This window comes from Hippocampus zosterae, chromosome 1, assembly GCF_025434085.1.
Source record: "Hippocampus zosterae strain Florida chromosome 1, ASM2543408v3, whole genome shotgun sequence".
Taxonomy (NCBI): domain Eukaryota; kingdom Metazoa; phylum Chordata; class Actinopteri; order Syngnathiformes; family Syngnathidae; genus Hippocampus; species Hippocampus zosterae.
The window spans coordinates 14551991-14572844 of NC_067451.1; the positions used below are offsets into that span (position 1 = coordinate 14551991).

Below are 20854 nucleotides of genomic sequence, written 5' to 3' on the forward strand. Positions count from 1 at the left end.
ATAGAATAGACTATATTGACCATTGTTTGTTCCATTGTCTCCATTTGAAATTTTTTCTTCCTTTTCCTTCCTTTCTTCCCATCTGACCCACCACCTTATTCGTTTATTTCCAGACGTGCGAACCACTCATCCGTCGCGCTGTCCCCGTTTCTGCTTTGCATCATTCATCTTGATTTAACGATAAATGACCACATTACTCGCTAAAAAAAGAAAGGCATCATTAAGTTAATTTGAGCAATCATCATCTTTTATTTTTGTTGTGATTTAATGCCTGATGGCAGAAAGAGACCCGCGCGCAACCTGGTGTTACATCACATGGTCTGAATTCAAAACCTCTGATTTGGAGTAAGTCAAACCTCTGATTCAGTTTGAGGAGAGTCAACTTTGCTATCATTCAAAATGAGCAGGAGTGATTTGAACTGGATAGCATAATTTTCAATTAAACCGATCTAAAAATGCTCTTTAAATAAAAGCCTACCTCACCATGATGCTTTGTTCTCGGTTCAAGCTTACCGTTTTTAATTTAGTTTTTTTTTACTCTTTATAAGTTTGCCACAAGGTAGATGAATGTATCAATTTTTCCTGTTGCAATCCTGACGTTCTGAGCTTGTTGTGTTGTCACCGGGCGCAGTCACATGTTCCCGTGTAACAGGATTCCTTCCCCCACAAAGAGGTCAGGGGTCACACTTCCTGTTTCCTGTCTGCGCTAGGTCATCAGAGGGTCTCTATGTGAGGGTCACAGACCTCCTCCGCCTTTTGTTTGTGGCAGGCACAGCAGAGTAGAGGCTCCTCTCCGGACCTGTCAGAGTGTTTGCACTCCCTTAACTTTTTTTCATTGCCCCTCAAAGTCCTTGGCTTTTCATCTCAGCAGCCGCCGTTTGGCCCTCAGGTTGTGTTGAGTCTGTCATGATTAGATGTGGAGCAAATAAATAAATCGGCCTTGGCATTTTTGTCTTCGAGCGATCACTCATAATCAGCAAAGTAAAGTCAACTATTAACGTGTTCTGCACAAAAATGTGGTTTTACTCTTATAACAAACCCAACTCCAATTTATTGATGCGAGGTGTACATATACACTGAAAACAAATGGTGTGTTGAATTTACTCAATTTCATTTCATCACGTGGCTGCACAAAAAAAGTCATCTGGATTCAGATAATATTTTTCCTGCGAAATCAGAGTAAAAAAAAATGTTATTTGGATCCAGATAATTTTATTTCATGCAACCTCTTGACACAATAAAATCGAGTACTGGTAAATTCATCAAATATTTTTCAGTGAACAGTATGTTAGGCGGGATGTTAATAATCATTGCCGAAAGCAAATTAGTAGATTTACTCAACACAGAGTTGTACCACTTTAGGTGTACAAAATTTGATTTCCACGCATAATGACATTATGCTTAATAGCATAATTGCTTCGGTCATGTTTTGCTTACTTTCGCAATATCAATTTAACTCATTCACTCCCAAAGACGTTTTTAAACGTCTTTTCAGACTTGGTCCAGAATGCCTGGTACTGAATGGGTTAAATGCCATTGAGCCTGCTAAGTCATTGCGTTCTCTTGATTTCTGTGTAGATTCTCAACCATCCAGGTCATGATAATCCACAGAGGTTTAACTGAGCTCTTCCAGTTTGTTGAATTTGTTGTCTTTTGTTGTTGTTTGTCCAAAAACATATAAAAGGCAATTATGTTATTAAAAGGCAATCGATGCGGCATCAACATACTAAATATCACACGTTTAGTGTTTATTGTTAACTCAACCACTTTTGTCTGCCCTGTGTAGTTGAATCTTTGACCATTTTTGTTGACTTCATCTCTAATATGTCATTTCTGAATGCAGCTCAAGGTGCTCAAAGGGACGCCATCCTTTAAAAAGCCGCATCATCTGCATTTTGATCAGGCTAAAAAACAAGGTTGCTTTTTGAACTCATGCAAAGCAACTAGTCAGCATTTGCAACCTAAATTGGCCACTTTGTGTGTGGCATTTTTTGATGGATCACTTCTGCCCCCTCAGTGTTGTCATACTCATTATTTTTTAATACGGTGATGGCTTCTCTAAGAGGGCAGTTATGACTGTGAAACCATATAAACTTAATTGCCTAATATGTTTACTAACACACAATAAATTGAAGGATGACTAGTTCACTACTTAAACCATTAATCATCTTATTTCAAAAGGGGGACTGGTAACAGAAAACGCTTGCGATTGTCAGTACTATTAAAGAAGACAATTTTGCGATTTTGGCAAGAAGCCTGAATTTGATGCTCACGAGCTGCTTTCGCAGGACACATTAAATGATGCGGTGTGCCTGGTCTGCCCTCCTGGTCTTCAGCTTGACAATTGTCTCACCATTCCCTTCAAACTAAAGGGTGGGGGGTGGGGTGGTCGTGGTAATACAACAGCATCAACCAGTCCCACGAGGACGACTGGGAAACTTTAATTTTGTTTGGATTGTGTTGCCGTCATACATTATTATTATCATACATTATACGTTATCAATTCTTCCTGAAGTAATTATTAAGAATTTGCTACATGGAGTGGTGCTCCTTGTCAGCAACGGGTCAAAAGAAAAACAAGGCGGCGTCTTCTATGAAGTGAGAGTAACTCGCGCCCCAAAATAATTCATGACCATATGTGTGTATTGTTTTATTTATTTTTGCTGAATGGTCTTTTTGTTTAACTTCATCTTCCTCCTATGTTCCCAAAAACTTGCACGTTCGCATAATTGAAGACTAACCTGCCCAAAAGTGTGATTTTGAGTCTGCATACTTGTTTGTCAACATGTGCCCAGTGATTGGGTGGCGACCAGGCCAAGGTATACTCTGCATCTTCGCCTAACTCACTCGGTATAGGTTCCAGCTTACCCGTGACCCAAATGGGTACAAGCGCAATAGTCGATGGATGGGTGCATGGCTGGGTGGTCTTTTCGTTCATCACACATTGATATTCTTTCTCAAAATGCGGTGCTTCCCTTATACTGCTGCTCAACACGCCTCCTTACCGCTGGTTTCAAAACGGGAGCTCAGACTCTTTAGAGAGCTTGTCCGTCATCAAAAAAAAAATACACACAGTACTGTATATTGATTGAATAATGAATGAATCAGAATAAGGTTTTACCCCTTAATGGTCAAGGCCAAGGCATTGTAGCCATAGTTTTGCATGCTGATCTTGTTCACATGCAAATTGGGTTTTTGGGCCTTGGAAACTCAGTTTTTGGGGAAATATGGCCAGACTAAAGACTTTCCAAAATCTCTGTCTTCTGCATTAGTGTGTAGACAGGGAAAGACGAGGAAGTCGTGTGCCATTCGAAATGTGCAACATGATCTTGAGTGCAATATGAAACATGTCCCATGGTGTTATTGCCTCATGTTGAACCTCATAAAATGATAGACAAGTGATGTATTGTCAAGATGTCTTCTTTTTTTTTTTTTAAACTAAATCGGAGTGAGGTGAAAATGCGTTTAAAATATCTTTGTGCATGTGAGATAGCATTAGTCAAAGGCCCATCTCTAATATGCGCTCTTTGTTGAGAGTCCGAAATATATTGTTTTACCCGACTGAGTCTGTCGGCTCCCTACGTGTGATCATGGGATTCTCATGCAGTGGACAACTGCTGCTAAACGGAAGGTTTCTTACCAACACATGACTCTGGGAACCACCGCGATACCGTGCAAAGGAGATGGCTAGCAGACAAAAAGAGATTGTCCGAGAAGAGTAATCTGATTTCACATCCAGCCGCTTGGACGGGAATGAGTCTTTTTAAACTGTTCAGCATTATGCAGCCAATCAGTCGCATTCACAGAAATTAGTCAACATTTTCATAGGCCTCACAACAGTTGAAAATCATTGCTATAGCAAATCCTTTTAAGACAGGGCACTACATTCACTCTTTAAACTGAGCTGAGTCTTGTGAAATAAACACACATATCTTGTTGCATTTTAATTAGCGAAGGATGGCACGGTAACAAATGATTTAATCTGATAGGCCTAAAATATGTAAATGGCTCAAGAGTTTCCCTTCCAAAGGTAATTGAAACAAGAAACAAAGTGACTGCCAGCAAAATATGAATTCCAGTTTTCAGTCCAGCTAGAGGAGTCTGGAAATAAAGTTGTGGGCTTAGTCACAAAAGGTGGAGTGGGTCCGCACCCAGTTTAACGACCGCAGAGCTGCTTTTCTTCTCTGTGTTTGTGTTACGACTTGAATTAACATCAGGAAATTAATCTTGTCTGCGTTAACTGTCTGACAGTCTGAGGCTGAGCGACCATTGCGTGACATATTGAGCTGTGGACACGCTAAGGAGGACAGGGGTTGGGTGGGGCCGGGCTGGTTTGTTGGGCTGTCAAAGAGAAGAATGAGAATGAGAGAGAGAGAGAGAGAGAGAGCGGTTTGTTCCCTCTATACATTTCACATTGAATAAAAGTTAGTTGAGTGATGAGCCGTGAGCTGCAGGTGAGACTGCAGAACTCTGCATTGGAGCTTTCCATGACTCAGAGCGTGGAAAAGTGTCCGCTGTCACACTTTATGTATCTTACTAAGTCGGGCTGCCCGCCTGCCTGGCTGCCTGGTTTAGAATTTAAGGTGTAGAAGGTCTATTTCCTTTATTACCTTCATGAACAGTTTTGGGAGTCAGACTTTTCAATATTAACGCGATCCCAATCACTGTTGTTTCTTGTACTACTGCAAGGCCCACCAATCAAATTCTGACCAACATTCACATTTAAATTCTAATACAGTGCTGCCTTGAGATGCGAGTGACCCGACACGTTTTGGGATACGTGCTGTCGTTCAATTTTTGCTCTGACTTGTCAGCACAAACTTGAGATAGGAGCGCTGTGTGGTGGCAGGGGCCTCAACTCTACACACTTGACACAAAACAGCAATTTGACAAATAGTTGAGCAAATCTTCAAAAAAGAGACTTGAAGCTAGCAAATGAAACTGATTAAACGCAAAACAATGAGAACTGCAATTTGTCGACATATTGTTGTTGAAACATTTGTGCTAATCTTTTGGTCAAAGGGTTCAAGAATTGTAAGATGGATGCTAATTAGCATTCGCATTTAAGTACTAGCGGGGCTTTCCTTTCGACAGTTGTTTGGCTGTTTTGAAGACACTAAGTGTAGTAATTAACAGTACTCGCTGTCATATGGTCATTGTCCTTTGCGCAGAACAGCACTAGTGCCGAATGGATGAGCTTAGAGAGTAGTTGAAACGTTAGTATGAATCTCACTTCAAGGCAGGACATCCCATTGTAAAATGACCGGCTGCTGCAAAGTATGGCCTAGTTCTGTGGGCTTCAGAATAATGACTCAATGATCGGTATAGCTGTCTCTCTTAGACTGGTCCCAGGGAGACAACGCGGGCACACCAGAAGAAGCAGCTTTCGACTGATGCAGTGTGACAAAGATACATCAATTCCATTCTTTTTCATTTTTATTGATTTACCTCATTAATAGTTTGCTGTTTCCTCCTCATTCAAATTAGCATTAGCGACATTTTTGATGGGCCACCCGGTGGTCCAGTCGTTTGCGCGTGGACCTCACAGTGCAATTCCAGTTCCGGCCTCCAGTTTGCATGTTCTCCACGGGCCTTCATGGATTTTCTCTGGGTACTCCGGTTTCCTCCCACATTCCAAAAGAATGGCAGGCTGTTTGAACACTCAAAATTGTCCCTAGGTGTGAGTGTGAGCGCGAATGGTTGTTCATCTGTGCGTGCCCTACGATTGGCTGGCAACCGGTTCAGGGTGTCCCCCGCCTACTGCCCCAATACGGCTGGGATAGGCTCCAGCACCCCCCGCGACCCTCGTGAGGATAAGCGGATCGAAAAATGGATGGATGGATAAATATTGATTCTAAAGGGCTCCTGCTTATGTATGTGGCACACTTGCATGCTATTAAAATGCACGTTTGTACAGTGTTGTTGGTTTCTATAATTGCAAAATAATAGTGGTGGGATGAAGATTTGGAATATGTTGGGTGAGTCCCGACTTAAGGCATTGAATTGCATGAGGGACTTTTCTGGTATCTCTGTTATAACATTTGTATCAGTGTGTCAAAGCCTTACGGTGTTTGGTTGTAGATGCCGCAGGCCAACTTTAAAAATCTTTCCGCTGGGATTTCATAATCATCTGTATTTGCGTTTGCGCAGGCAGCGTTGCTCTTCTCGGCGACTTGGGTTTCTAATTCAGTGTCGTTTTCCCGCTTGTCTTCTCGACTCTCTGTTGGCTTTTCAGTGACTGTTGATGCATTCAAATAGAGGTTGTTGATTGTAACGGAAACCCTAATTGGTCTGATGTCAGTAAGTGTGTGTTCATGCTTGTCATGGCAGGACTAGCGGTTAGCACGTCTGACTCACATTTCTGAGGTTTGGGTTTCTTTTAACACTCCCTGTGGCCTAATGATTCAAGCCGATAACAATACACAATGCAATGTGATTGTCTAAAGAAAAAACAAAAAGAATGATTGGATTTGTGAAAAAGTGTGGAAGTTCATCAAAATGTACGATATACTGCTAACTGAATGACATCTTTTCAAAATTGTTGGTATTCTGTTGTTTGGGTATCACTGTCTTGTTAAAGGAATGTATTCAATTCAAATGCCATAGTTTTACATTTTGCAGTTTTTCTGATTCCATTAATTCAGAAGTATCACAGAAGTACAAAAGTAACTTTACGAATGCTTTCATGACTTTATGGTGAGGTGGCACATATGTGGATCAAAAAACACATTTTAGTCCAAATCCACATGAAATGTAGTTCTTCGACGGACAGCCATGTGAACAAGGCTGTTTTTAACTTATTAAGAAACTGTTGTTCGGACCCAGCATATATCAAAATGTTCAAAATATTTGTGGTGCCTAAAGATGCACCTGTTCGAAATTGGTCTTTAACATTTTTCCTTTTGTTGCAAACAGCAGTATCTAGATGCTACAGGAACTACGCAACTGATTTCCATAACTTTGAGTGATGTGTACATTTTGATGCAAATGTGGATACAATTTTTTTCTCTTTTGGAAACTGGGGACTGTTTACGTGCGCCTGCTTTTAATGGATTTGTTTGTTTGTTGGTGTGTCAGAGACAGGCAAGACTAACCGCACTCTCTTCATGTGAGTCTTTGGGACTTGGAATTTGTTCCAAGCTAATGCTGGTTTTTGACATATTGTCACACTGATGTCATGCGGTAGTGTGGTTTTATTTTCATATTTGGTACGACCAAAGGGCGATGGTCTTGGTGAGTTGACAGCTTGTTGTGAAAGTGTCTGCACGCTTATTTATAGCAATTACTGGATTAACGGTTCCCTCTTACCTTTCTTTCCCTCTGACTGTGTCTGTTTCATACAATTAAACAGGAGTTGGTCAGTAAAGCGGTCAGAAGAAACCAAATACAGTCCCCCCACCCTGAGCCCACCGTGTCATGATGACATCACAAGTACACCGCCAAAGGATCCATAGCATTGCTATTTTAGTGTTGCGGATAAATAATGTACTTTTCTCTCCCGCTGTTTAGCTAACCAGAGGGGGCTTTACTGACGAGATTGTGCGGGTATACCTAACGAAATGTCTGATGGGTCAGTCACGATGGCAGTTTGAATGTTTATGTGCTGAGGTGTGTGTGCTGGCAGGTGGTAAGTTACACATGGCTGTGTTTGCACAAACTCCACTCGACGCAGGGCCACAATTACTTTTGGTGTTCTCATCTTTCAGGTTATTTTCCTCAAATGCCATGAACCATTTCGTCATTGGTGGTGCTTTTTGGGTGTTTGTTTGTCTTGCAAGTCCACAACTGACCTACTGGTCTTACAAATCTGTGTTTATTTTCTTGACTGTGGCTGTTTTATATGTAAAGGAAAATATTTTGTAATGATCTCTAATGCTCTACTACCATGTCAAGAGAGAACCTTGTACTAACTTGCCACATATTTATTTACTTCGGCGGATTAGGGCCACACACCAGAAAAGGTGTACATGATGAAAAAAAGTCCCAAGTGTTGATGTGCCAAAACAATGACTGTCTGTGAAATGTAAAAAGTGAAAGGTGAAAAGATGGTCACATTAAGATGCTAGATTCTATAAAGTCTCAATGAAGAACGAAATGTTCTGATGTTATTTTCCAAAGTCCGCCTTAACTTCACGCTCATTACAAAGTGCAAACTGTTTTTGGGGCATTTTTACGATCGTATTGATGATTCTGGAAACGGTCCAAAAGATAAGGTGGAACCAAGACTTTTACAAAAATAGATATGTCTGGAAAGTAATCGTCTCTTGGGGAAGTTGGGCCCCAAATTGTCGAGATTAGATTTGTAGACAAGATGTGTTGGCGCATTGAAACTTTGTGAGCAGCAGATTCCGCCTGGGCCGAGTCATACGCTTCTAGTCCAGACATGTCCTCTGCATGGAGAAGAAGAACATAAGACAGGACCTGAGAAGGAGAGACCCTTTTTTTGAACATGTTCTGTCTTCATTACTCGCTGTCTGTCACTTGCAACAGCGCTCGTTCAAACTCCGTGGAGATCACACACACAAGATGATACATGTTTCTGTTCCGTCTTCGTCCTTCCTATTTTTCACGCGCCGTCATGAATGACAAAATTCCACCAGTGGGAGGAGGTTTATTTGTATCAGCGGACGTCCACCGTGGCTCTGCTGCAGCTGCTGTGTCCAGCAGTGACCCCGTGTGGAGTTCATGTCCTGTGTGGGAGGCTGTGACAGCCCTTTGTGCTTTCTGGGTTTCTGTCTGAGCTGGCCTGCATTCAGCACAATTCCACACAACTTCGTGCGCAGTCCCTGGAAAGTGAGCATTTCCTCGGATATGATTTGCGCTAGGGGGAGTTGAACCCACAATCGGTTGGAGGCTCATACCTGCTGCCGGGTCTTAGTAAAAAAAAAAAAAAAAAAAGGCCAAGCTTTAATGGAAAACAGACTGAGCAGTTGTCAACAATGTCTCTTTTATCTGTCCCAATGCTCCTATGCGCTTTGGGGTTTTTTTGTCTTATTGAATTCCACGAAAGTCCCTGGTGAAGCAACTTGAGGTTTTGTGGTGAATCTCGATTGCTCCTTCCAGATCACTGTTCGAGCCATATGCCAAAAGAGCCGCGTCACTTGTGACACAAACATACAATCCAGCCCTCCCCTGCTCGCACTGCCAAGGCAGAGGCCAGCAGCCGGTGGGGAGAAGCCACCGCGCCCTGCCACAGAGGCCCAGAGGCCCACCCCTTTGTGGAAAAGGGCACCGCGCAAGGCTACTGCTCACTTCCACCACTGCTATAATTATGCTGCCCACGTTTGTGTCCAATTCTTGAAAAAACATCTTACTTCACAGCCACTGTGCCTCTGCTCGTATTTATAGCTGGCATGATACTGACGTTGCTTTCCTTGTGTAGGACTGAAAGAAACTTCTTATATTTGATTCCAGAATGTTTATGCTGTGTTTTTCTACTCCTTTTCTTTACTCCATTACTGCACTTGGTAGGGAGCAGGGTTATTATTATTTTGGGGGGGAATGCTCGACAGATAAATTTGAGTTGAGCTGAGGTCATTTCTACCACGATATACGTTTTTGTTCATTTGGTTTTGCTTGGATTGAGTTTTGTCACGTTTTCCTGTCGCTGTTTCCATTCCTTGTCTGTGTCATAAGATTTTTGTGTCCTCGTGTTCTCGTGAGCCCGGTCCCTTCTTTCGACCAATCGGTTCCCTCTCATCACTCGCATGAGGTATTTATCATCACTCGTTGACTTGTATTTAGTTCCCGTCTTCTTCGGATTATTTCTGTTGCTTCTGTTTCTGTCTTGTTGTGTTCTTGTTCCCAGTTGTGATCAATGCACTCCCAGTTTTTGGTTGAATTTATATCCTGTTTTTGTTTTTTAAATTCTGAAACGACAGTCTTTCTGTTTCCATGCACCTTGCTTGCCTTTTTGTCTTTTGTGAATAAATATTCCTCTTGCTCCCGGTCTTGCCTCCCTGCTTTGCTGCATTTTAGTCCTCGACCATGCAAAATGGTGAGCATTTCAATCAACAATTCTACCTTCACCAAGTTCAGTTTTGATTGACACTGTCATATAAATACAGCGTGTCAGATTGATAAGAAAAAATAAACTCTTGACGTGTCTTGTCGTGAGCATTTAGTCAAATGGCAGTTTGAGTTTTTGTGTTAAGGTATGTTTGCTTGCAGGTGATCAGTTACTCTTAATGGTGCTTGCGTAAACACTTCACATTGGCGCAGTACTGCCATTCTTGTGGGTTTTTTTCTGTTTTTATTGTTGTCATGTTTTCCCCCCCTAATTTCTACCGAACCATTGCATCAATGTGCCTCTTTTCAAGTGTTTGTTTGCCTTAGATGGGCTACAAGGGGCCCTCACAAAGTCCAAACAGGTTGCTAGGCACGAGGAGAAGCAATTTCTCCAAGTCAGTAAATCTGTGGAGGACTCTGGCCAAAGTGGACAAACAGTGTCCTGCCCTTAAAGGAGTCTGTTTAGTACATTTAACTCCCACTCATCATTGAGAGAATTTGTCCTCAAGTGACACCTCTTGTCTCACGTATGTATCGTCCTTTCTGCCTGTAGAAGGCTGCTTGTCCATCCTAATGTGTATGTAAATAGCCTTTGAGAAAAGTTTGCTCTTTTATCATGCCGGGATATAAATTGAGGTGTCTTTCTGTGGGCATTGTGAAATAAAGTGATCGTGTGTTGCGTCTGTCTGAATTCTCATGTTGTAAAACCCAGACCGACGAGTTTGTATGGCAAGGAAGAGAACGGCTTTGTTTATGCTCAGACTGACATCAGTTTGTGATTAGAGTTTTATACTTCAGCTGTCTCTGTCTATTGCTTCTACACGCACACAAAGTCCAATCACAGCTGACCGGAGACACAGCACATATGAACTACATTTTCTCCCAGAGAAAGCCTAAACAACGAACACAACAACAATCGCGCTGACGTATGCAGATAGAAGCAACTCAATAAAAAGCATTCAAGGAGGCAGAGCGGTGAGATGAAAGGAGGAACTCGCGAGGCACGGACTTGGAATTTAGCACATCTGCGAGCTTGGCAGGGCTCTCAATCATGTGCGATGTTAAGGAGACTGAAAGATGGTCAGAGCACGACAAGTGAGGTCGTCTCTGCACTCACTCACATTTTTTCACCAGTTGGTACAAGAATGAACTCCTACCCCCCCCCCCCACCCCCCCCACCCCCATTCATCCTTTGGTAATGAATCGTAAGAATGTTTCCCCTTTCAAGTTGAGATGTTTAACATGATTTTAATAATGGAATTACACACCGCAATACATTTGAACAATTGCACTTTTTTTCTGAGATTGCATTGCCAGAGTGCTCTGTAAGACACGTCCGTTATGTTCTGCATAACACTTTAAGAGCTTCTGTAAATTTCTTGGCAAGTACCCGAGAGTCAAGCTGCTTTTCAGCCAAGAGGTCAACTCATGCTTACAATCTGCTGTGACAATTGATGTGACGAAAGAGAATTCACACATCATGGCCACAGGTTATCTTGGTAAATGACGAATCAAGGTTCAGGTAGAACAAAGAGGTCACGTCCAAGCACCTTGATTGGTTGACAAATAGCAAATTATTTACCTGTAATTATTTTCTTGTCATCAAAATACTAACATAGATAATGAAACAAAATTTATACTTTGTAAATATAATTAGGTAGCACGTGGAGGAGTAAGTATGTCATCCTCAAGTCCATAATTCCTGGGTTCAGATTTTGGCTCCGGTCTTCCTGTGTGGAGCTTGCATGTTTTTGTGGATTTTCTCATAGTACAGCACATTCCTCCCATATTTTAAAAACAGACATTGAACCCGATAATACTTCTTGCCTGAAGTCAGCTGGGATAGGCTTTAGCACACCCGCAGCACTGATGAGGACTAGCGCTTTTGAAAACGGGTGATGAATGCAGGGTCAGAGCTACAAAGCGGCCAGGTTTGGCCATGGCCACCCCATGTAAGTCTGTGGTCAGTCAACCCACCTGGCCACCACGGGGAAAATATTTTATAGCTGTGATTTTTATTTCTTCCGTGAATGCAGTACTCCCTTCGTGTGTTTACACTCCATCATCTTTTTAAAAAATAAATATACAATTGATCCGAGCGCAAAATGTGAAACAATCACTTTTAGGTAAAGACCATTCAAAATCATGACTTCCCCGCCATGGCAAGCTAACATTATGGCTGAGAAGTCTATACTATCCATGGTCTTATGAAGTAAAATGCATATATATATATACACACACCCACACACACACACACACACACACTCTTAATACAAACAGGAACAAATCTAAGGAAAAAAGCAACATTCAGAATTGTGTAGAATTGTTCTCGGTATGTGTGAATTTTATTCTATGAAACCCTGACTATGGAGGTATGATAAAGAATCACAGATGCACACACGGCCACCCGTGGCTTGGCCATCACATTGAAAAATGTTTGGCTACGTCCCTGGATGGATGCATGGATAACAATTTGTTTGCTGCCTGCAAGTGATTTTGGTGTTGCTTTAGGTGATTCATACCCTACAAAATAAAATCCTAATTGGCTCATTCTAGTTACTCCTTGAATGAACGTCATATTTTACTGGCTTTACTGTCAATGCGCTGATTGGCTTCGCTACTTTCTGTTCCTTCCACAGTTGCTGCGCCATGTAACGGTATCTGAAAAACGCTGGAGGGCCCGGACGCGCACAAGTGGGGTGGTCGGGTGGAGCGATGAAGGCGACGAGGGATTCCAAAGCGGCGACTGTGATGATGAGGACGAGTGCACTGGCATGTCGGGCCTGGGACCACCACCACGACGCAAACGTTTACGCGTCTTTGCAGGTTAGATGCATTCATTTATTTATTACCTTTTTTGTCCATTGCTGGGTACCTGTTCGACTAAACAGAGCTGTACAAAATATTAGGTACAAGGATGTACTGTTTCCACCGGGTCAGCCAGAGCCAATACCATATGGGTGATGTAAACGACCTCTGGTCGCCCATTGATCAAGCCGACTCTTAACCAGCGTGTCATCGTCATACTTCAAATGACAAATATAGACACTAATGCTGTAGTGAGTTGTGGAGACAATCGTCTCCCTTTTCGTTGCCGTTAGTCATAGCAACTCCCAACTCAAATCAAAAAATTGTTGTTGTGTGTTTGCTTGTGTTGTTCCAATTCATTGTTTCACTGTGCTGTAAATTTCGTAGCTTTGCATAGCCCTATTTTACAGCCCCCCCATAACAAAGCCAAATAGTGGACCCCCACTATTTATAGGGATAGCCTGACTGAAAATTATCAATTTCTGTAAATAAATAAATACATAAATAAAAAATTGACATTACTCAAAGTGATTATACTGTAATTGGCTGTATTTCAAGTTTGTGTCAGTATATGCTCTTTGGGCACCCTGAGCTCTTGACTCAGACTGCTGTTTCCTGACCCGAAACTGCTGGATCCAAGCAGTCGTGGCATGAACTGGCAGTCGTTGATATGTTTCACAATGTTCTGGTGAGCGGTTGGTACGGTGGGCTGATGTTATGTTTCGTCCCAGTTTGGTGAGACTTTTCTGAGCCAAAGCAGACATGGTGCGCAGAATTGCTCTTCCACCGTCTGTCAATCACTTCACTGAACTCGGCTGCTGGGTACAGGTGACAATAATGGTTTAGTCTCACTTTAAAAGACATGCACTTGTCTTTATGAGACGGACTGTGAAAACATTTCGGTCACAGGCTATGAAGTAGTTGTTCATTAAACAAACTAGAGCTTTTTGCTGTAAGACTGGTTAGCGCACGGCAAGTTTCCCTCTGCAGTGAGTCAAAGCGAGCAGAGTCCAAACACAAGCAGAGGTGTTTACATGACGACTGTACATCTTGACACAAAGGTGACACTATGAGGTGGAAGACGTGAGACTTCCTCAGGTAGCCGCCTCGAGTCGACCTCTTGACCTCAATGCTGTCAGTTAAAATGGTCAGACGGGCTCTGCTTAGACCAAACAAAGAGCAACTGAGGCTACAAACTGCTTGCAGAAAAGAAATCAAACAGAAAAAGAGGGAGAAAATGCCGGGGAGCGGGAACAAGGGAGCCCAACACGCCGAGACAAAGCCAGTGCAGCTGAGCAAACAAGTCCAAGGGAGTAGTCCGCCTGTTGGGGATGTTATGGCAGAGATTTGGGTTTTCTGGGCAGGGAGCAAAAGTAAGAAGCAGAGGTTAACACGGGACTCCTGGAGGGCCGTCACTTGCAGCGGACTTGACCGTGAGAGCCTCATGCCATCGCTTCTGGACTCTAATGTCTCACTTCCAGGCACATCAAACTGTGTCTTATTTCTTTACAAGCTGCTGAAGGTTAAGTCAGTGGGCCATTTAAGCTATAGAAGCAAAGCTCCATTTGAAAATTCCCTTTAGCCTTCTTCTTCGTCCGCCTTCGTTCGACAACTGTTTTGAAGGAGGAGTGGCCATGTGTGTTGTGCACAGTATTTGTGATCTCGACAACAGAAGAAACTTTCAAGACATGTTAGGATGTGTATACGCAGATTTCGATTTTGCTTCAATTTTGTGACTGTCCCCAGGCTGTTTAGACCCCTGTGCATGTAAGCTAGAAATGTTTGCAGACCTTGGTAAGTCCCCACTCATTGGCAGACACACAGATAGTGGCTGATAGCCTGCAACGACCCATCAAAATGCTGACCTTGCATGGCCCTTTCAGCCTGTTTTGGTCAAATATGGGACTGGGGGATTGAGGTTCAAAGGTCAACCTACAGAGCATGAGGGCTAATGGGCTGGATGTCTGAGCTGTGGGGCTATTGAATGGACGAGCCAGACCTGCTTTCCCAAAGCCAGGAGTGCAAGGACGATACAACACATGACACAGGCAAATACTGAAAACAGAAAGGTGACAGAAGCCACAACAACAAGGTGCTGAGAGGTCCGACGCGGGGCAGAGATGCCCGCATGCTTGGTTGTCAACCTCCAAATACACGGAGGATGTACCCAAAACGTGCCTAATGGTTGATCTGTCCCCACTCGCCCTCAACACGGATTCCACGACTGACTGATTACCCTTGCCACACACACACACACACACTCACACACACACCCACACACACACACACACACACACACACACACACACACACACACACACACACACACACACACACACACACACAGTTCCCCTCCTGACCAATCATTCCTCTTGCCGAACAACATTCCCCAAAACATTCCAGGGCAGGAGAGCTATTCCAGGACAACCTCCCGGCCCCCCGCCCTGCCCCCCGACCCGTCACCAGCAACCAAGCACAAATCAGTCTTTACTGTGACCTCTGATGGTGTTGTCCCCTGCTGTGCTTTGTGCTACGGAACTGCTAAATTATTTGAGGCTTTTGTTGTTGTTGTTGTTGTTGTTTTTTTACATTTTTATTTTATTTTTCTACCTTACCTGCTCGTGAGTGCCAACACGGAGAACTAGTGGCTACTACATCTGCCTCACAGTCAGGAGTTTAGTCTTTGTTGAAACATCTCTGTGTGGAGTTGTGTGCAAATGACTTGACTGGCGAACAGTTGACAGGGTGTGCGCCGTTTCTCGGCGAATGTCAACTGATCCAGTTTCATGCCGGCCGACTGAGGGCAAATGACATAGAAAATGACTGGACGGATCTTAAGCATTCCTACACATTGGTCACAGTGTTTTGCAGAACATTGTCTGGAACATTCACTTTCGTCGCCTGCACCACTACGTGCTCTATTGTCACATTTATGTCACAACAAATAAGAAAAAAATATTTTAAAATGAAACAGAAATATATTATGTTCAATCAAGGACGGTATGCTAAATATTTGATGGTTTTTTTTTGTACTGTGCAAGAATTATTATTTATCATGTATTGAACGTGATGGTGTGGGCAGTGATGAATGGATGTTAATGAGGGCTCACCCGTGTTTTTATGCTTTCACAACTGGCCTCAAACCGTTCACCCCGTAAAACAGCAAAACAAGTACATCCCTCACTACACCATTCAATGTAAAGTGAAATGCAAGTTATATCTTAGGACTTACGTAAAATGGGTATAAATTGGAATTCCTCCAATGAAAGGTTATTTTATTGTACAAAGCCATATTAGGGCCACTCTGTAAAGACTAAATACCAATGATGCTAGAAAAATTCATCAACATCATAACTTAATAAAAAGTAATTCTGTAGCGAAAAAAAATTACTCAAATGAAGTCAGGAACAAACTCAAGCTTTCACATTATTGAAGTCATGATGTTGCAGAATTATTTTACAATAATTATTTCTAATATTTTTTACCATCAACTGGGTTGATATTAAGCCCGTTGAATGATTTTACAAATTGGCTTTTCATGGATGCTTTTATTTTTTCTGTGTGGTCCTTTGTATTCTTTTAACCTTTAGTTGACTGGAGAAACCTCTGGAAAATACTAGAAACCTGGAACTAGTGAATAGTATACCAAAATGATTTTTTAAAAATGTACATTATAAGAATTATTATTTCAGCTTACAGCTAAGCAAGCCGGAGCACTTTTTTTTTGCCTGGCAGGATATGCATTGTAACTCAATGTCCTCAGCAGGAGCCACGTGAATAGACCTCTTGTAAGAACGGTGCACTCAGACGCTCGGTCATTTTAAGTACCCCAAAGGAAAGCTGTTCTTCTGGAAGCTTTCTGGAGCATTTCATTAAAACGGCAGGTTATTAAATTCCAAAGTGGAAATATTGCCATCATGTCAGACTGTTTGTCTTTGTGTAAAAGAAAGAGGAATGTGGTGAGTGAATGCAGGGGTAGAGTAGAATGTGACCAAAAAAAAAAAAAACACCTTTGATCATTTTTGGTTGATACACTGGAAACCTAAACATTGTGCACTCTGGATATGGGTCAAATTAACACCCATACACGTTGCCAGTGCGAGAACCTGGCATGTAAATTAGCTGCAGCTGTGACCTTTGACTCTCGGCACCTGATAGGTGAGTCACACGGTGCCGCTTCTCCACATTAGTGTTTACCACGTTTTCATCCGAGCAGCCATATTCCAGACACTGTGGCTCACGCTATATCCACTCTGTTTGTTGTGTGTTTGTACATCCAGTATATTACATTCTCGAGTTGATTATGTGAGCTATAACACACAAGCATTCTTTCTGAGTGCAAGATTATCTACATGTGGTGGCCATGCATGCACCACGTGCCCGAGGAAAAGATGTGTCGGACATTGATGTTGTGGAGGACTTTTGAAAGTGGCATTCTCGCAAAACCTTTAATTGTAGAAGCAAGATTTACAGGGCACATTTTGTGCTAGCGTGACTTAAATAAAATTTTTAAAAATAGTTCGGTCGCTGGAGTATGTACCCACCCGACAAGCATGAAATTACCTAACTGAGTAAATATTCTTTGAAATGCCTAATTTGAATTGAATTATGCCACATTGCGGATCACTGACAAAAACATCAATTTCAAATCAAACAACTTTATCGAGTGACTTTTGAGAAGAATGCGAAGAGAACCAAACAGCTGTGTCATGAGTACGTGGAGGTACATTTTGTCCACTTGAGCATTGTGATGATCGGGCACGTGTTTTTACATGTAAATTTAGCATAAATTCAAACTATTCACCCTTTGTGCTGCTATTTCACAAAATGGCGTCGTCCACCGTCTTGCCAAAATGACCCCTTGCGACACTGATTCTGACAATTTTGGACCAATGGCACCACCTTGTCACAGTAAATAACCAGATGCAACACTATGTCATCTGGGACAATGTGTCATTTCACCGCTTCTGCTATTTCGCGCAGAACACCATCCATAGTTCACAGTGCTGTACTTCCCCCATATTTTCCATTTCTAAACCACATCGAAGAGATTTTTTTTTTCAGCATGCCGGTGGAAGTTTTCTGATTTCCGGCTCCAGGCTGTGGTGCCCCTCATTCAGGCCGTGGAAGAAACTTGTGACCAGATTGAACTCGCAGCTGTGCAACGATGGAGCCATCATTCACAACGTTTCTTCCCCTGTTGTCTTGCCATTGAGAATATTGCCTGCAGTGTTTCTTTAGAAATATTCAGCCAGGAGAATGGATGTGTAATATTTAATTCATTTTATTCAGATTTCCTTATTTGTTTTGTTACTGAAAACTTACTTTTAGCCTGTAATGGTATTACACTGTTTTCCTCTGTTTTCAGGGCTTATGGAATTGGGACATGTTTTTTTTGTCATTATATATGACAGATTTTAATGATATGGAGAAATAAACTGTATTTTGGATAGTTTGCGGCATTGAGCTTGTGTTGAGTTTGAATTTAACATTTATGTTTGCACTTTCTGTGTACTTCGCTTTCAGTAATATAATCACAGAGAGGTAGAATTGCTAATTGTGTTTTAAGTTTAATTCAGCAGTGTGTAACTGGTTCAAACACAATTAAGCCTAATGAAAATGTGTGTGTGTGTGCGTGTGCGTGTGCATGTGTGTGTGTGTGTGTGTGTGTGTGTGTGTGTGTGTGTGTGTGTGTGTGTAGCTCGTGACCATAGATGAGGGTTGGGACGTAGATCGACCAGTAAATTGAGAGCTTCGCCTTTGGCTCAGCTCCCTCTTTACCACGACAGACCGATACAAAGTCCGCATCACGGCAGACGCTGCACCGATCCGCCTGTTGATCTCTTGCTCCCTCCGGCCCTCACTCGTGAACAAGACACCAAAATACTTAAACTCCTCCACTTGGGGCAAGATCTCCTCCCCGACCCGGAGGGTGCAGTCCACCCTTTTCTGAATGAGAAAACCATTGTTTCAGATTTGGAGGTGCTGATCCTCATCCCAACCGCTTCACACTTGGCTGTGAAACGCTCCAGTGAGTGTTGGAGAGCCCTGCTTGAAGGAGCCAACAGTACCACATCATCTGCAAAAATCAGAGATGCAATACTGAGGCCACCAAAACGGACCCATTCAACGCTTCGGCTGCGCCTAGAAATTCTGTCCATAAAGGTTATGAATCAGAATCGGTGACTTGTATACTGTTTCGAAAAAAGTGTTTCATTTTGCACAGGATTTGAGCTGTTCTGCATTTTTTGTGTGTGACTTTTCTCAGTCCACCGATCATTTGCCAAAATGTTTTTCTGCGAGAGAGAAAGAAAGAAAGAAAGAAAGAAATGAAAGACAAGATAATGGACAAGAAAGAAGCAATGTAGTGGCACTACATGTCATCACATTTTATTCAACCGCCAATCAAAATATGCCCCTTGCAGACAACTTCGATCAGCATTCACTCCTCATTTTCTCAGGAATTACAGTACTAAAAATAAATAAGTAAATACATTCCCATCCTATTAAAAGAGTTCTATATGCAAAACCCCTTTGTATGTTGTGTTTAGAATGATCAGTGACTATATTGCCAAGTGAAAATGCTGTACATTTCTGGAGGGCAGCAGAGGTGTGAAAAGGTTGATGGATGCTAGAGCCGGACATGGTATAATGTGAAACCACCTGAATGTTCAAAACGTTCATCTCTTTTTCAGCTCATAAGCAACCTCTGTTCAGTCAGCCAATCCTGCTCCTTCCTCGCCTCCTCCACGCCCCACACAAAAATGATGACGTTTGCCACCATCTGTGTAAATAGGCTTGGCTTGTTGCAATGGTGCTCTCTGGTTCTTACTAGCTCCACTGTGTTCCCAGCTATGTGTGGACGAGTGTGTGCGTGTGCGTGTCTGTGTGTGCTGTTTTGAAAGGAGATTGGAGAAAAGTGAGGGCAAGAACAGAGGGAGGAAGTTCCCCTCTTATTGAACGCTTGTTGGTTTTCTGCCATGCCGCCTTTTCATATGATTCCAGGGATAAAATCCTTAAGATTTTTGAAAGGCCAGAAGGGGATCCCTGTTTTGAATTTCGGTGGAAACAATCACAGATCTGACTGGATTCTCATCATTTTCATGAAGGGGGCCCACCAGCGCTTGATTCGTTTTGTAGGCTTTATGCATATTTCTGTTTGTGTGTGCCTTTTGGAAAAGCGTTTGTTTGCTCAAGAGCTTTATTTACATTCACAGGCACTTTTGGACGCACTAAATTGATTCCAGGCCCGTTCCTGGGTTGTGTCCATCAGCTCAGCCACAGTCCACAAACACTCTGCACACAGCGGGTCCATTCTCGAGGCTCACTGCTCCATTGCTTGCTGCCACAGTAACACACTGCAGCCATTTTGTGGGAATCTCCGCAGGAACTTTTTAAAGGCTCGGCTGATTTACATGTTACACGTTAACCCCCAGCTCTCACATGCGTCTCCAAAATTCTCCCTCTTCGCACGTAGCCGTGTCTCTTTCCAAGCGGCCTTCGCTTTTGATTATGCAGCTCATTCTTGAATGTAATTCAACAATGCCGTGAGCATTGCCGGAGCACTCTTGTCAATCGGCTGTGAGCTGTTGCATAAAACCACAGGCTGACCACTGGAACCAGCTCCAAATAGTCAGTGAAAGCACTCAACTGGATCTGTACAGCCAAATTGTCCCTCATTGTAGTAATTCTAGTCTGTCTTTCATCGGGCATGAATGCAAAGAAAGCTCTGCGTGTTTGTTTGCAGGCATAAAACACATGTCCCAAAATGCCAGCTCGTGTTCCCTCTCTGGACTGCCGTCTGCGGAGATATGTAAATATCTCTGTGGGAAGCCAACCTCACTCATTATTGGATGATAAAGATAGCGCCTTAAGAATATGTTCCTCAAAGGCTCTTTGGCCAGCAGTTCCTTCAGGCAAAAGCTGACACACTCATCCACATGACTGCTTATTGCACAGCCAGTGCACTCTCTGGTTCTTTGTGCCGCAATCCCTCTCACCCTCATAACAACCTAGTTGTCTCATCCTCCCTCAAAAA

General features: G+C 42.7%; 1 protein-coding gene across 1 annotated transcript in view; it reads left to right on the plus strand.

Annotated features, from left to right (window-relative positions):
* gpc3 (glypican 3) overlaps positions 1-20854 on the plus strand; it is a 103226-nt gene that overhangs the window by 72658 nt on the left and 9714 nt on the right. Inside the window, exon 7 of the mRNA XM_052071553.1 lies at positions 12648-12834. Coding sequence (XP_051927513.1) covers positions 12648-12834 — 187 coding nt within the window. The remainder of the gene's footprint in view (positions 1-12647; positions 12835-20854) is intronic.